This window comes from Macrobrachium rosenbergii, chromosome 19, assembly GCF_040412425.1.
Source record: "Macrobrachium rosenbergii isolate ZJJX-2024 chromosome 19, ASM4041242v1, whole genome shotgun sequence".
Taxonomy (NCBI): domain Eukaryota; kingdom Metazoa; phylum Arthropoda; class Malacostraca; order Decapoda; family Palaemonidae; genus Macrobrachium; species Macrobrachium rosenbergii.
The window spans coordinates 11,200,781-11,218,410 of NC_089759.1; the positions used below are offsets into that span (position 1 = coordinate 11,200,781).

At 43.0% G+C, this 17,630-nt stretch overlaps 1 protein-coding gene across 4 annotated transcripts in view; it reads left to right on the forward strand.

Moving 5' to 3' along the window:
- The window catches only part of LOC136848625 (uncharacterized), a 65,352-nt gene that overhangs the window by 1,262 nt on the left and 46,460 nt on the right, over positions 1-17,630 (forward strand). For all 4 annotated transcript variants that reach the window (XM_067121021.1, XM_067121024.1, XM_067121023.1 and 1 more), the window contains exons 2-4: positions 6,095-6,183; positions 7,163-7,351; positions 16,866-17,027. In XM_067121021.1, the coding sequence (XP_066977122.1) occupies positions 6,098-6,183; positions 7,163-7,351; positions 16,866-17,027 (437 nt within the window). In that variant the 5' untranslated portion in view covers positions 6,095-6,097. The remainder of the gene's footprint in view (positions 1-6,094; positions 6,184-7,162; positions 7,352-16,865; positions 17,028-17,630) is intronic.

Sequence of the window (17,630 nt, forward strand, 5' to 3'; positions counted from 1 at the left end):
GTGATAGCATTCCAGGTTCTGAGGTTAATTACAGTCATCTGACGAAAAATAACAGTAAATTCTTGATAAGCAACGAAAATACTATAGAAAAACTTAATTTCCAAAGTAATACCCCATCCGGACCTATTGCTTAGTTCTACCTAATAATCTGTTATTACAGAAGATTGCCTTTCTTAGCCTAAGCAAGCTTAGGCTAGTCTTAAGCTGGAAGCTGAGTAGGTCTAGGCCTAGTCAAGCCTACATTCTAGGGTCGGTCAAGTTGGGTAGATAAGGAATTTGTGCACTGCTAAACATCGAGGAGTCCAAGGTTAGGTTATGTAAAGGTAGCCTAAGCCTAGTTTGATCATATTCCCAATGAAATGGTTACTACGAAAATGTCTACTTGGCCTACAGCAGCCCAGACCCCGTACTCTGCATTTGTTCCAACTGCCCTAGGCCTATAGACCAAGGCCTCTTTCATCAATTATTTATCCTAACCTAACCTTGAACTAGGATGCTGTTCCTTCACTTAGGTTTAGGGGGGTTTTGCTCTACGTGTCCCTGGGCTATAGATTAACAGTGAAAATAATGACTTAGTAGAATAATGGGTGTAAAGTTTTTATGGGAACATGGCCTGGCCTAGGCTTCCCCAAAACAATGATAGGCAAAAACCTCATACAGCATCATTCGGACTTATGAGAAACGGCAAAGGAATTGCGTACCTTTGTTGAGATGGGTGAGGTTAACATTGCCTTCTGGGAGCGAATGCAGAGTGAGGACTTAGGGCTACTGGGGTAGTATCCTTGGCATTTCAGAGAGAATATTACCTAACCAGACTTACTTGGCTGGGGGGGGGTGTAGGGGGGGAGCCCTCACACTGCATTCTACCTGCTTTCTACCCGTATTCTGTGGAAGTGCTAGGCATGAAAACATTTAATTATTTCCAGAAATGACTGAGATTTACTCAGATCACCTTTCACATGCCAATTCGCAACATCTTAGGGTTTACAGGTAGGGAGGTGTTGGTACAATGTTGTTTCTGTGATTTTCAGTCTGTCACATGTTGAAATAATAAAAAGCTTTTATGCAAGGTGCTACAATTTTGGAGGCTGGAGAGGAAAAAATTGCTGAATATGGGTCAGAGCGTGGATATATGCGGTCATATGAATTATGTCATTTGCCTTGTCCTGATTACAGTAAATAGATTTGAGAAAAATAATGGGCCTAGGGCTTAACCTAGTTTAACTGGGCCTACAATTGGTCGGGTTTAAAGTCTTGCAAGTGGGTAACTGGATAGTCCGGGTACCACAGTACACCTGTTTTGATCCTTAATGGATGGGCTTCATCATAGCATGAGCTGTCCTGATGCTGATCTCCAGTCTAGTGAATCCTGAGTCATCACATTCCCTCGGGAATGGACCTTTACTTGGTCCTACCTCCCTCTTTGCATAGAGTAGGTAGATACTGCAGTAGTCAAGGAACGTGCCAGGTCATCTGCCTTGTCCTCCGGACAATGGCAGCCTAGCCCTTCCTCAGCCTCTAAAAAGTCTCAGGCTCCAAGGGCACTCACAGAGAACCCAGCCTTCCTTATTCTCTTCTTGGGAAAGTGCGCATACGTGTGTCTCTTTCAATCCTCTTTCCATCGGGAAGAGGGCATAGGGAGGAGAGGAGGGGAGAATGCTCTGAACGGCTTTCTCCTCCTGCTGAAACCCTGATGAAGGAATGACTGTCAAGTCATTGGACTATATGACAGCAACATAGCTGAGACCTGGCAGTGGATATCCTTCAGGAGAAGTATCTATTTCCTCTGGGTCTTGGCCACCTTTCATCAAACTTCCGTTCCATCTCCTCTCACATGTTCCAGACCTCGGGAACAGCCAGCCCGGCTAGAGCTGGTCATCTTCAGTGTCCTGTCGTCGCTGCAGAAGCTGTCCCCTCGGGCAGCTCCGCCTTTGATTCTCTTTATGGAGAATGAAGGAGATCTGCTCAGTGGTCTGGTAAAACTAAGGTATACTTAACTTAGCTTCCAGCTCTTATTCTTTTCCTCTCTCAAAGAATGAGGGAGGGTTTAGGCTGGTGCTTGATTGGCAGGAACCTCTGGATATGTCTGCATATTCTCCTCAAGACATACTTTTGTACTCGGATGCACCGACTGGGGAATAGGCGCACACCTGTAGGACCATTGTCTTCGAGGTATGCGACTGAGACTATAAGTACCTTCTCATCAACATCCTGTAACTCAAGGCAGTTTCTTGGCCCTCCAAGAGTTTCAGGATCGGTGTTTTGAGATACTAGGAGGGGTGTTGTTAGGCAACAGTAGTGGCGTATGTCAACAAACAAGAGGGTCTCGTTTCTCTCCTGTTGCTTCGGTTGACTTTGCAGGCGCTCCAGTGAATTTTTTTGCACTCTGTAGAGCTGTCAGCCAGATACATTCCAGGCAGTGGGATGTATTGGCAGACAAGCTCAGCCTCTGGCATGGAGTGATGGGCACACAGAGTTCCTTTCACTCAGTTCTTCACAGAGAGGTTGCTCGTCTTGAGGGCTCCCTATCATCCTTCTCTTCGCCTCCTGGTTGAACAGGAGTCTGCAGGTCTTCTGCTTAATCATACCAGACCCACGGAGCGCTACTGTGATGCATTCTGACACGGTAGGACAACCTCGACGTTTTCATCTTCTCTTCGTTTCTCTCTAATTTGCAAGGTGTTCAGCAAGTGTTGTTCACCCCGAACTTAGATGAATGCTGGAAGACTTCGCCTTTTGCCCGACCTGCTAGCTCTGCTTCCAAGGCACTGAGAAGAGTTCCTCCCTGACCCGACCTTCTTTGTCAGCGACACGTGAAGTGGTTCATCAGGCAGTACAATCCTTGTGCCTTCACGACTAGAGACTATCTGGCTTCTCTTGCAAGCATAGGCTTCTCACCTAGCGGCAACGGAGACAGCTGGATATATCTATCATCCTCTGCAGCAGTACCCAGGGATTGGTGCTGCCTTCGCTGATTGGTGTCATTGACAGGACTTTTTCTCTGGTCAGAGCCGCTCTTCAGCAGGTTGCTGACTTCCTCATCTCCTCCGCCGAGGATTGCTTCTCTTTGATTCAGTTGTGAAAGACTTTGGCCCTATCTGTCCTAGTCTTCTGTCTGAAAGTAGCCTTTTTCTCCTCAGTCGAGATTTAGCTACTGATGAGAAGCCTCTATTGGTCTTGCCGTCCCAGAGGCCTCAGGTCCCTGGGTGGCATGTGACTCTCATTTAGGGTTTCTGTCTCGTGCTTCGCACACGCCTTTGTGAGAGTTGTCAAACAGAGATCTGGCTCTCAAGATCATTTCTGATCTTGCTCCGGCCTTGGCGTAGAGGATGGATGATCTTCATGGACCTACAGGGGATGGAGATAAATGCCTCGACTCTATCTTGGTTGTTGTAGTGGACTCTGAATCCATCAGCATCTATTGCCAGGTTCGAGTCCTTCTTGATCTCCTCTTCCTTGGATCAATCGCTAATTTGTCCTGTTAGGGTGCTGCGGTAGTTTCTGAAAAGGTTCGGTATCCCTAACCTGGATGTTGTCGACTTTTTCACTACTACTGACTCACCCAAGGAAGAAGTGTTTAAGGACACGTCTTTCTTCTGGCTTTGAGGCGATCTGAAGGATGTACTCTACTGCTGGTGACGACGACACATGTACACTCGGCCCAAGAGTTCATGAAGTCAATGGCCTGGTCCATTCCTCGCATTCCGGAAGAGTCTGTCAGTCTGGAAGCAAGATATGGCCTCATTAGACCACTTTTATGTCTTCTACCTTTGGGTCTTTGCCCACAGGCCCTTGGAACCTTTTTTCCTTGGTCCTATGGTGGCTGCTCAACAAGCTGTGTTTTCTTACCTGGCTGCTTTAAGAGGACAGGTAGCATCTCGCCTAAGGTGTATGGTTCCGGAAGTGAGAAGGATTCCGAGAGTGACTCTCTTCCTCTGGGCTGAGAATGGGACTCGAACCGACACTTGCTGGAACTGGCATCTGATGTGGTAAGTCTACACATTGAGTACCCATTCTATTTTTCTCTCTGGAATCATAGAAACAATCCCTCTCCTTCCTCTAGCAAGGGGAGGAAGGAGACCCTGGCAATAAGGAAAACCATTTTCACGTCTTTGCCTTATTGCCTCCAACCCTTTAGGTTCTTCCCAGCCTGTTTTCGTATGGGTTACGATTCCTCACTCATTCGAAAAGTTCCAGATGTCTAACATTTGATCTTGCAGTTCCTATACTCCGATTAGTATGTTAGAGGCGCTGTACTCCTCCTCACTCTTTCGACCAGATTCCTCCCTCCAACCAGTGAGTCTTCCTTATGTAAAGGACCGATGGTTTGTATATCATGTAGGAACAAAGCACAAATTTTGTAAAGTAAATTGTATTTTTCCTAACTATACAAACCTGAGGTCCTTTACATCATAATATTATGCCCACCTCATGCCACCCCTTAATCTGGACCTGGGCCGAAAGGCAAACTGGAATGTTTACATCTGGGCAGGCAGGTATTCCCACCTACTTAACGGTAGTTACTGCTTAACCACCTTGTTCAAGGGTTTAACAGCCATTTCTAGCTTCTCCTTACCTAAAGTAAAGGACCTCAGGTTTGTATGTACTTTAAAAAAACTGATTTTTCACGTGTGCCTTGCAAGAGACCCCACACAGGGTTGTAAATAGTTGCTTTCAGCTTCCCATGGAAAGTAGGGAAAAATTTTTAGAATTTTTTTTTTTACACCATATTCATTTGCATATCTTCCTCTTTCCATTGACGTGTTTTTTTCTTAAATTGGCCATCCTTAAAGTTTGCCAGGTCTGGGGATGTGTTTAATATATATTTAGTCCATCCCTTAAGGGTTAAGAACTATTGGAAACAATGATGCATTACAGGGTTCACTATAAAAAAAAAGGAGGAAAAATTTCCAACCCTATTGTTGTGCAGAGGATTCTATCATCTGATTTAGCCATAGCACGTCTTTCTGCATACTACCCTGGGGGTAAGTAGGAATTCAAAGGGTAACAAGCCATAGCACGTCTTTCTGCATACTACCCTGGGGGTAAGTAGGAATTCAAAGGGTAACAGTCAGTCCCAGATAAATGACAGGTTTAACCTTGAGGGAAAAGATCCTTATTAACTTTAATCAAAAGAATAATGAAAATAGAAAGTTAGAAAAAGCCCAAAGGATTCCAGCAAACAGCAAAGAAACTGATTGCAGTTAAGGGTAAAAATTTTATGGGTTAAGAGTTGCAGCAATTCTGCTCTTGTTGTACTTTTGCTTTAATACTAGTTTGTGATATTGGAGTTCATTGCTGTGTTCATAAGTCTCCTTAATATGCTTCATACAAAAAGCATCTTGAAATATATTGCAAGTTTACTGTTACTGAGATATTTACAATTTGTCACCTGTCATCAGTCTTCAAGACAAGCTCTTTTCAGTCCCTACTGTGAAAGCCTGTTGCTCTGCCTTGAGTCATGTTTTTTGATTGAAGGGCATGGACCTCTTCCTCGTGAGAGTTGCCCATGCTCACAGCGGCTTTGAATGGTCTTTCCTACTGAAGGAGCTTTGTCCTCTAAATTGGGATGTGACTTGGACCTTCCACAGCCTCTCATGCCCACAAAACTTATTCAGTTAGCCTGAGTCTGATTGTAGTGAGATGGAATAGTATGGCTTTTTGTTTATTGTTTGGTACTTGTGCTGAGGGCGGAGGATCCCTGTTATTTTCATTGTTCATGAGTTTGTGACAAAAATTCAGAACCTGTATGTTTCTAACCAGAAATTTAGGAATTTTTATTGGAGGTTATACTGTATGACTTTTTTCAGATGTTTAGTGTGTTTGCAGTAACATCAGCTTAATTTGTAAATTACCATACTCTGTTGTTGTTTTTTAAATATGAGTGTAAAGCATGATAAATTTTGAAGAGACTTTGCGGCAAGATTGTTCATATTAATGAAAAATACTTGTTCAGTTTTCATATCTCAATTTAGTGTACTGTATAGTATAAACCAATAATATGGCAGAGAGTTATAATCTAGTAATTTTTTCTTTTTGAATATTGTGCTTATCAGTCATTTCCGTATTGATGAATAGTCTGACCTATTTACAGACGATGGCTGGTTCCAGTGCTGATAAGGAAATGCCAGACTTTATGGTTGGGTCATGTCTCACCATGTGCCCTAGTGCAGAAGTTAGATTGTAAGTATACTGCAGTATAATAATGTACTAAACACACTAAGTGGTTATACATTAAGCTGTCCTTGTTTTTATAGGTTCCAGTGCTTATTCATTATAGATAGAGTTCAGTAGAAAGCCTCGTATCTGGTGTCACTGAGACTGAAAGAATTACAGGTAGGTAGTATTTTGGATGCCTAATCCTTATTAGCCTGAAAAATAGCATTAATTAATCTGGACTTTGTATGAATATGAGCAGCAGAAGATAAGGATTAGATACAAACTGAGAACCCTTGAAAATCGTAGAAAACATTATCCAATGAAGATTAAATGTTTTTGAAAAATCAGTACTATATTTAGTATTTTGGATGTCTAATCCTTATTATCCTCAAAAGTAGCATCAACTAATCTGGACTTTGTATGATTATGAGCAGCAGAAGATAAATATAAACTGAGAACTCTTAAAATTTTAAATCTAGAAAATAACATTATGCAAAGAAGATTAAATGTCTTTGAAAAATCAGTACTGTATTTATTTTACTACTACAGGCCTGCTTTGAAAATTCACAGAGAAAAAATTTTTAAGAAATCACATCTATTCAAAGTCACAAATTTGAACTGTCTTTGTAGTCAGCTCCCGTAACTCTCAGAGTAGTAAGTGTACTTGCGTGCAATCAGATGTATCTTCTCTCTGGGTCACAATTCAAAAAACACAAATTTGATCTTTCTGTCTTAGATAATATATGTAACTTTTTTTTTTTCAAACGAAATTAATTTTTTCATACAGTCCCATCATTCTAGTACTACAGCCCACATTTTTGGTCTCCCAGTTTCCCAGACCATGCAGTGTTTTGTCTGAAAATACAGTAGTAGATGAGTAGTAGCCTTATGCATGTCCACGTGCATTTTTACAAATACTGTAGTTACTAAGTATTTTTTTTTTTTTAGTTTACAACTCAAGGGAGTTAAGATATTTACATTTTTACATTTTTATTTTCACCAGACGACAGGCAGAAGATTTACTACATCCATTAGAAAAGGCAGTAAATGCCAATGGAGAGAAATTGAATTATGGCAACCAAAGATTTATGGTGAAGGAATTTTCAAGATCAGCTGCAGGGCATGAAATTAAGCCATCAGACATAAGACCTTTGCCTGTTTTGGCAAAGACAGTGAAATATCTATTGACAAAGTAAGTTTGAATTTGTTGTACTTGATTGAATGTGTGAGTTTATTCACTGGAATTCTGTAGTATGAGTCGATGAATATTTACCATTTGGATGTATTATGTGGTTTATGTGTCTTGATGGTTTGCATAACTATTTTTTGGTAATATGATAAACATATTTTACTTGTCATATAGTGTTTGCTTTGATGCAGTGTAAGCCTATAAGTCATCAACTTGGAAAAGAAGTTTTGAGCTTTGCTCTCTCATTTACTTGACAATACAGAATTATGGATGTACATAGTTCCACAATTCAGAACTGTTCAGTTATGTACATAGTTCCAGAATTCGAAACCGTTCATCCATTTAGTTTTCTTGATGAAATCAGGGTAGTGTTTTATGTTTATTATTTAGTTTAGCACTAATATCCATCACTTTATGTCTGCCTTCAAGTGTGTTGGCTCCCTTTCAGACTTAATTAAACAAATGAAAATATGAATCCTGCCCCTTTGTTGTATGTATTGTTATTTTACTCCAAGTTTTGATAAAGCAAAAATTCCAAATATAAGAGTATTAAGTAATCAGCTATATTAACTTGCAATCAGTTATCTAAGATGGCCAAAGCTCAAGTAGCTTACGACAGGCTTTGGAGTGTAAGGATTTTGTAAATTTTTGTATACTATACCAAATAAATAACAAAACTTTATTATGCTCTGCAACACACACATACACATACACATACACACACACATGCTCAAAGATTTGGATGGAAAGTTCATTAGTTATTTAATGCTTAGATACCAGAATGCAAGAAAAAAAAGAGTAACTGCCCTATATAAAATCAGCGAACAAATGCACACGTAGGTACTGTATGGCATAATTTTTTTATTATGCTGGCATCTATGGTTTAATTTATTACAGCTTGCAAGACCCTTATCAAAAATTGTCACTATTGGCACATATCTAAATAAAACAGGAATTTTCATAAAAGTTGATGTTATAAAAAAAAGAAAGTGGCTAGATCTACGAAGCTCAGAACACTTCAGCTTACCTCCTTGTAACCCACAAAAGATACCATGTATATTATACACATATTCCACCCACTCCTCCTGTAATTGATATTTTGTTTTTGAACTTTCCTTATTTGAGAAAACTAATAAATCTACTATCAAAATATCTTGCAAATATAAAACATATGTCTGACAGTAGCAAATGTGGAATTAATAGGCAGAGTAACATTGTTTGAAAATGTCTAAGATAACATTTTAGAATTTTCTGTTTGATTTTGTCATCTTATATTGTATTATCTTAACACTTTATTTCTAACATTTTATTTCATGTGTAAATTGTCCATTTAACAATGAAATACGAACAGTGTTAAGTTTAAGCCTGAATCTATAAGGAATTGTAGGATTACAAGTATGTAATCAACTGTACATCATCACTTTGTATTTGTTTTGTGGATGCATTTTTTATATTTAGTTTTATATGTGTGATTGCATTAATATTGAATTATACTTGATAGCATCCATATGTTGTTCCTACACAGTATACAAACCATTGGTCTTTACATATGGAATATGCTTCAGTGCAGTTAGAAATGGCCGTTTAACTTTTAAACAAGGTGGTTAGGTAGTTAACTACCGTCTGACTGGTAGGAGTCCCGCCCACCCAGACAGTAAGCGTTCACTTTGCTTTTGGTTGCTGCGTGATGAAGAGTTGTTTCCCTACTCTCTGGCCTGCTTGCCGTTTCACTTTGTTTTTCTTCAGTTATCCTGGTGGGATTGTTCTGTGTTTCTTTGTGGAATATATCTTTTATTTTGTTTGTGATTTTGTATAGCAAGAATTATGCAGACCCATGGATCATTTAAGCCAGAGCAGAAGGGCAGTACCTAAAGTGTCTGCCCCATTACTGCCTCGAAACCCAGCAATCACTACCACCCGTTTGTGGATGTTGACCCTCATATCCCCTGCACTAGTTGCAGAGGGCATGACTGTGACCCAGAATCCATGTGTGATGAGTGTTGTGACTAGTCGCTTGTGCAGTAGGTGAAGTTCTCGCAGAGGAGGAAATACAAGGCCTCCAAGGTGTCGTCCAGTGGTAACACACCCCCGATGACACCATTGGTTGCCAACCCTTCTTGCTCTTTCTTTCCTCATGTGGAACCGCCACGCTTTGCTGTCACTCCTAAGAGAACGATCTCCCCTTTGTTGTCTTCGCTTGCTTCGTCACTTGGAAGAGGGCGTTGGGTGATGACTTCTGTTCAGTAGCCTCCATTCACTTGGGGGAGGAATCCCCTTTGAAGTAAAGGGAGACTACCAACCCACCCTAACCTGACTTGGATTTCAGGTGTGGAGGAGAACGAGGAACTCCAGTTCCCTTGATGCAGGGCTTGTTGAGCCACCTGAGGGCTTCTTGTCTACCTGCGTTGCCCCCCCATAACTCACGCTGCTGTAACAGTGACTACTGCGACTGTTACAATGTCTGCTATGGCTTCAGTGTCTACGAGTGTGACCACTCAAGCCCCTCTGTTGATGAACCTTGCCGTAATAGACAAGACATCACCTAACGCCCCTGCTATCGTCCACCATGTGGTAGACCACCCTTCTAGTGTTGCTGCATCTGCTCCCCCCCTCCATTTGGGATCAGCTCCTCCATGCTCTACTGAAGAAGGTGTCTAAGAAGAAGTCGAAGGGGAGGAGTCAGAAAGTGTCGTCTTTGTCGTCTTCCTTGTTGCCTGCCGCCTCCTCTATGTCTTCTTCCAGTGCTCAAAAACAGAGGAAGAAGAATGTAGCTTCTGCCAGGAAGAAGTCCCGCCATATGTCTTCCAAAGGGTTGCCTTCCTCCACAGGGGAAGCACAGAGATCTCTTGCTGGCTCTCCCAGGTCTTCAGACACTGGGGCCATGCCACGGGTCTTGCAGAGACCCCGTGACTTGGGAAAGTCGAGTGCCCAAGTACCAGAGACTAATTCTGAGAAGTTATCTTCCAAGACTAGTACAGTGCCTACCTCGACACGTCTCTTCAGACACTCGGGTAGAGGGAGCACCTGTTGATCGTCAAGACTGGTTCAGGCACTATGAGAGAGAAGGGAGGTAAGCATGCAGGTGCTGCCTCACCCCTTGCCGGTGCTCGCTCAAGTACTTGGCCTGGGTCCAGTACAGGTGCAGTTGGCCCAAGAGTCCCCACACCTGGAGAAGCTTCGAAGAGGTCCCCCTTACCTTCTTCTTCTCGTCTGGAGGCCACAGCTTTGAAGAAGACTGGAGCACTTTGAGAGGACAGCCCATTTGCTCTCCTCAGGACAGCCACTTTCAGGGGAGAGAGAGGAACAGCTTAGCAAAGAGCTTCACTTTGTTTCTGCTGGCTGATGGCTGTAGACCAGTTGTTGGCAGCAGCTTTAATTTTTGGAATTTTTTACTTTCTGGTTGTTTTCATCGGCAACTGGTGAAGTATTCTTCGATTGGTAGATTTTTGGCATATTTAGTTAGTTGCAGATTTTCTTTAATGGGACCTTTATCAACTGATTACGACGTTTTTTCCTGATTTTGACTTATTACTGCATAGAATGTAAGGGGCAGGCATGCTCTGTTGATTTAAGATGTCAAGAGTGTGCAGATTGGGACATTAAAAAGTGGAAGACTGGAATCTCATTTAAAGAAATTGGCTAATGACAAGAAGAGAAAGGCGACTGCTAGGGCAGAGAGCAGTAAGTCTTTAGCTGGCAGGAATCTTGTATTGCCAATTCTGATTCTAATGTTCCTGTGATTTCAATGACCCCCATTTCAACCCCTCTAACTGTTCCACCCTCTCCTTTGTCCGGCTCCCACGCTTCTGAACCCAACCCCAAGGCCAGCCTCAAGTTGAAAATTGATAAAAGATTTGAGTTGACAGTGGAATCCATTGCCCAGTTAGCATCTTCAGTGAAACTCCTAATAGACAAAAAGAGTGATTCAGAGCGCCCAGTGCTAGTGAAGCGTTCGTGGAGGAGGTGGCTGCTCGTCCAGCTGATTCTCCTAGGCAAAGGTCCCTGGCATACTCCTTGAAATGTAGGAGGAGTCAAGCTGGTAGCCTAAGGAAGGTTGATGGGGTCCACCCACGAGTAGTCACCCCATTGGTTCAGCCTGTTGACGTATCCAGGTTGCAACCAAGAGTCATTGGAAAGGTTTCTCAGTGGATGTACATTGTATGTCGTCGAATTCAGAGGAGTCAGGTCCTAGGCGTCAGTGGCGCTTTACGGACAAATCACAGCCACTGAAAAGGTGTGCGATGGATGTGTCGCACTCTTCTCCAGTGCCTTTAAGAAGAGCAAGGATCCTGAGCACCCCACATGTAGTGACTGGGATAGTCTGGAGTGTTTTTCTTTGGACAATCTCTTTGCAGAGAATCTGCATACGGTGCCCAAGTGCTCTTCATCCTCTAGGATTGCTTCTTCTAAGAAGTGTCGACAAGCGCCTGAGCTCCCAGCAGTATCAAAGTTCCCTTTGGAAGTTGAGCACCCAGCAGCACCAGAATGCCCAGTAGTGCCTGGTGGCTCCTGAGCTCCCGGTGGCTCCTGAACGTACAGTAGTACCCGAGCTTCCAGTAGTGGGTGTGCGTCTGTTAGTGCCTGAGCTTCCAGTGGTGGGTGTGTGTCCGTTAGCCCCCGACCTCCCAGGTGTATCTTTATGTTCTTTAGCACCCGAGCACCTTGGGATGACCATGCACCCTGTAGCACCTGAGCTTCTAGTGGTTTCAGAGTACCCATTGGCACCCGCATGTCCAACTTCAACTGTTCATCGTACTTCATTGATCATCACTCCAGCATCCTCTCCTTTGGTTGGAGTTTCTTCAGTGCAGCTCCCAGAGCCTTCTTCCGCACAAGTGACTCCTCTTATCCAGGCTCCTGCTGCTAGTTTTTAGGCTCCTGCAGCTCCTTTGGACCTTATTTAGAGCATACTGGATAATATTTTGAGCCTGTTCAAGAAGGCTCCGTCGGCTCTTCAGACTCCAGCAGACTGGTCTTTGTCGCCAATATCTTCTGACAAGGAAGAGGTGGTGGACCAGGACATTCCCTCTTTGGCTTATGCCTCATTGTTGAGATTTCTGCTTGCTACCTACCCAAGTTTCTTTTCTACAGCAGCACCGTCCTCTCCTGCATCTGCCTTTTTGATGGAGTCTCAGACTTCTGGGTCCTCGAGATTACCTAAAATGGTACTTTCTTCTTCTGCGAAGAAGGCTCTAAGTGAAGTGGAAGGATGGCTTGTAAAGAGGGACCAAGGTAGAGCTGTCTTCAGTTTTCCTTCTTCCAGACTTTATCGAGGGAGACACTGGTCTTATGCCATGGGAATTTCCTTCCTGGGGAGTTTCTGCCTCCTCCCAAGGCGGCTTCTCCAGGTTGATAGATTTGGCTCCAAAGAATTGGCCTCCCTTTATGCTATGGGTATATTGAAAAAAAGAGACCTTTGGTGCTCATTCACGTATAAGGGAGAGACTTCCTCGCAAAGATCAGCGCTCCTGTTTTCTCCCTCATATCATTTTCATCTATTTCAGTAAGCTACAGTTCTTAGTATTGCCTTCAATCTTCAAAAGAAGAGTACCCAAGATCTTCTAACCATGTTCTCTAGACGCCCAAAAGAGAGGGCCGCTTTTAGTTCCAGGCCAGCAACACCTCTACAGATGCATCCCTTTCGGAGCGGCAGGCAAAGGACTCACTCTAGATCAAGCTCTAACGTCCATTTTGCACCAGGTGCCATTAAGAAGTCCGCCTCTAGATCTTCCTCTACAAAGTGAGAACAATGTCCTCAGTATTCTTGGAGCCAGACTCCTTCTCTTGTGGGAGCGTTGGGAGGAGAAGGGAGCAGGACCTTGGATAGCCAATGTCCTGAGGGAGGGTTACACCATACCCTTTGTGCAGAAGTCTCCTTTACTCAGCACATCTGTCGCATTGAAGCTTACTCTTCAGGCTCAAAGAGGTTTTTAGCCCGCTCACAAGAAGTTTCATCCCTCATCAGGAAGTTAGCAATAGAGCTGGTCAAGGGCATTTATTCTCTAGCGTTCTACAACCGACTGTTTGTAGTCGCCAAGTCATCTTAGATGTTAGCACCCAGAATGTTTTTGTCCAAAAGACAGAATTCAAAATGGAAACAAACCAAACAGTCATGTCATCCATTCGCCAGGGAGATAGGACAACGTCCATAGATATGCAGGATGCATACTTCCACATCCTTATCTACCTGGACTCGAGGAAGTACCTCAGTTTTGTTTTCAAGGGCAAGGTGTTCCAGTTTTGTGCCCTGTGTTTCGTTCTCTTGGCTCCCTCCCAGGTTTTCACCAGAGTTCTTGCTCCCCGCAAAGTGGCTACATCTGATGCGAGTCAAGATATCCCTTTGCCTCGACGATTGGCTGCTTTGGTCCCGATTGAGAGAACAGTGTACGGAGGACCTTCGGAGAACCCTTCTCTTAGCCCAGGACTTGGGCCTTCGCTTCAGTGTACAGAAATCCCTGCTGACTCCTTCTCAGGAGATTTATTATTTAGGGATGAGGGTAGACTCAGGGTTTTCAGGCTTTCCCAGCCCCGAAGAGAATTAAGTCTTGTTTGAAGACGGTAAATGAGATCTTGACTCTCAACGACTGCTCAGCCAACAAATGGATGAGTCTTCTGGGCTCATTGTCTTCCAGAGAACAGTTCATCTCCCTAGGCAGGCTCCATATGAGACCTCTACAGTTTTTTCAACGGGTCAGCCAGGACAGGAAGAATCTTCTGGACATGTTCGTTTTTCCTATAACTCCCGAGATAAAGAAAGACCTACGTTTGTGGACTGCAAAAGAAGACTGTCGGAAGGAAAGTCTCTCCTCACTCTGAACCCCAGCCTAGAATTCTCGGATGCATCGGATCTAGGTTGGGAAGCTCTTCTAGGGAGCAAAGAAGTCTCCCAGACGTGGTTCCAGGAGCAGAGATCCTGGCATATAAATTTCAAGGAGTTAAAGGCAATACACCTAGGCCTTCCATCCTTCACATCAGAGGTGTGCAACAAGACAGTGGCAGTCCACTCAGACAGCATGACTGCCCTGTCTTACATCAAAAAGCAAGGGGAAACTCACACCTTCTTCCTATACAAAACAGTGAGAGACCTCCTCCTCTGGACGGACCAGAACAGCACAAGAGTAGTGACTCGCTTTATTCAAGGAAGACTCAGTGTTCTGGGGGACGAATTGAGCCACCAGAAACAGGTTCTCCCCATGGAGTGGACACTAGACCCTTTAGTATGCTTAGACCTCTGGAAACTGTAGGGGAAACCTGTATTGGATCTTCTTGTCACTTTCAGGAACCATTGTCTCCCGTTGTTCTGTTCGCCAGTCCTGGATCCTCTAGCATGTGTGACAGATGCCATGGTACAGGACTAGTCGAATATAGAACTCTATTCCTTTCCACTGTTCAGTATGGTGAGACAAGTAATAAACAAGTTTTGGTCTCACCAAAATGTCTCAATAATTTTAATAGCACCATTTTGGCCAGCGAAGGGCCGGTTTCCAGACCTCATCGATCTGCTGACGGATTTCCCGAGGTTGCTGCCTCAGAAGCAGCAGCTGCTCAGACAACCGCACTTCAGGCGGTTTCACAAAGCTTGTGTACTCTGGCCCTGGCAGGTTACAAACTGTCAGGAGACTGCATAGAAAGAAGCGCTTTTCAAGAGCAGCTTCAGAGTCTGCTAAATGTAGATGGCAATCTTCAGACAAAGTCTATCAGGCCAAGTGGGGATCTTTAGGGCCTGGTGTAGAGGACACAATGTCTCCTCTACTCAGACCTGTATAGCAGAAATAGCAGACTTTGTGCTATATTTAAGAACATTTAAAGTCTTTACACTTCTACTCTAAAGGGATACAGAGCCATGTTAAGCTCCGTCTTCTGACACGGAGGGACGGATTTGTCCTCTAACCAAGATTTGTTGGACCTCATTAAGTCTTTTGATACCGCCAAACTAAAGGAAACAGCTGTGGTCTCTTGGAACTGAGACATAGTGCTCAGATGGTTGTCTGGTCCTCGCTTTGAGCCCATGCAATTAGTTTCATTAAGAAACCTAACTAAAAAGACCCTTTTTCTGGTTGCTTTGGCAACAGTGAGACAGGCCAGTGAAATTCATGCTTTGGATGAAAGTCGGCTTCTCCCAAGGGAATGCAGTGTGTTCTTTTTCCCTGCATTTCTTGTCTAAGAATGAGACACCGTCTAATCCCTGGCCCCGTTCTTATTATATAATTAAAAGTCTAACTGATATATTGGGTCCAGATGAAGAAGAGAGAGCTCTCTGTCCTGTGAGGGCGCTTAAGTATTACCTTCATGTAACGAAGGGAACTTCAAGCATTCTTTGGTGTTCAGTGGAGAACCCCTCATGCCCTCTGTCTAAGAATGCCCTGGCATTCATCCTCAGAGACCTTATATTGGAAGCCCATTCCTTAGAAGCAGATGAGGTTTTTCCCTCTTGTAAAGTTAAAGCTAATGAAATAAGGTGGTTGCCACTTCGTTGGCGTTCAAACGTAATTTATCCTTCTCATCTATCTTACAATCGACTTTTTGGAAGTGCAAGTCAGTATTCGCTTCGTGTCGCATGCGTGATGTTGAAACAATTTATGATAAGTGCAATACCTAGGGTCCGTTTTCTGCTGCTGGCGTGGTGTTGGGGGAGGAAATGTAGGAAGCAGTAAATCCTTCCTGTTATCTCTTCACCTTGCATAGGGTGTTGAGTCATAGGGGAGCCTGGGGTTATGTTTACTTGGGGTACCATTCCAGTTTTTAATGGTTAGGTAGTGATTTTTATTATTTTTGGTAGTATAGGTAGCTGTATACTTGTCCTTAAATTTTGTGGTACTGTGCCCTGGGCAGGGGCAACTTGTATTCTTTGCCAGCCATTGGAATTTGTCCTTCTCTGCAAAGTACCTACTAAAGTAGTAGGCGCTTCACGGCTATACCTCCTTGCCTCTGCACGATAAGATGAGCGCCAACCAGATGCAATATCTACCTGCAGCAGCTCTCTTATCAGGTAAGGAAACAACAAATATTGAATCAATGTTAGCAAATTTTTCTATTCTCAAATTCGTTACCATTTCCTAATGTTTTGGGGTAGATGTGTCCACGCATCCCACCTCCTGTCAATGTGAGAATCAGCTATGTAATTACTGGGTTAAGTTACTCATATAAAAATGACATTTTTATAATAAAATTAAGTTTTATATATACTTACCCAGTAATTACATGATCGGAGCTCTCCCTCCTCCCCTTGCATGGACACGAGGGCATAAACAAGTGGAAGCTCTTTGCTAAGTTCCTCTCTTTCCCCCGAAAGTGGGCAGGGCAAGTCACCTACCCCAAAACAAACTAGTGCAGCCCATGAATTTTAAAATTTAGCTGCCAAATGAGTGAAACTGTAAGCTATGTAATTACTGGGTAGGTATATATACAGTTCTATTTCAATATAAAAATGTCATTTTTATCATGATAATTTATATTTTTTTATTAAAAAGAAATTTCCATAATTTGTATGTTAATACAGTATTGCTTTTTGTTGCAGCTCCTGTTGTCGAACAGATGTATCATGGGCTTTAATATACCAGTTTGTCAGTGATCGCTTAAGAGCAGTAAGGCAGGATTTGTGCGTCCAAGGAGTAAGGAATTTAGACTGTATTAAATTACATCTTGCTTCTGTAAGGTTTCATGTCTACTCACATTACAGGTAAAGTTATTGATTTAAGTACAGTATCAGAATTATTTAGAGCATGAATGCCATGCCCCATTTAGGACATGAGCAATTTGAGCAAAAGGCTTACTGCCTACCACCCCTACCTGCTATTGTTCTTGAAGGTTGCCTTACTAAATTGTAAATACATTTTAAAAATTGAATATGAATGTTCATATTTTCTGTTTTGAGTACTAAATTTTAAGAAGAATTTTTTGCAAGTGTAGTATCATGGAATTTTGGGCTTTTCTTGTTTTTGTGTTGAATTCTAGTTGGCTTACGGGGTTTGTGCTTGACTGATTCAAGCGGTGATATTGATTGTAAGGCTTTTCTATATGCTTTTAATTATATAATAAGAACGGGGCCAGGGCTTAGACGGTGTCTCATTCTTAGCCAAGAATCGCAGGGAAAAAGAACTCTGCATTCCCTTGGGAGAAGCCGACTTTTATCCAAAGCATGATTTTCACTGGCCCGTCTCACTGTTACCAAAGCAACCAGAAAAAGGGTCTAACTAGTTAGGTTTCTTAATGGAACTGATTGCATGGCTCAAAGCAAGGACCAGACAACCATTTGAGCACTATGTCTCAGTTCTTTTCCATC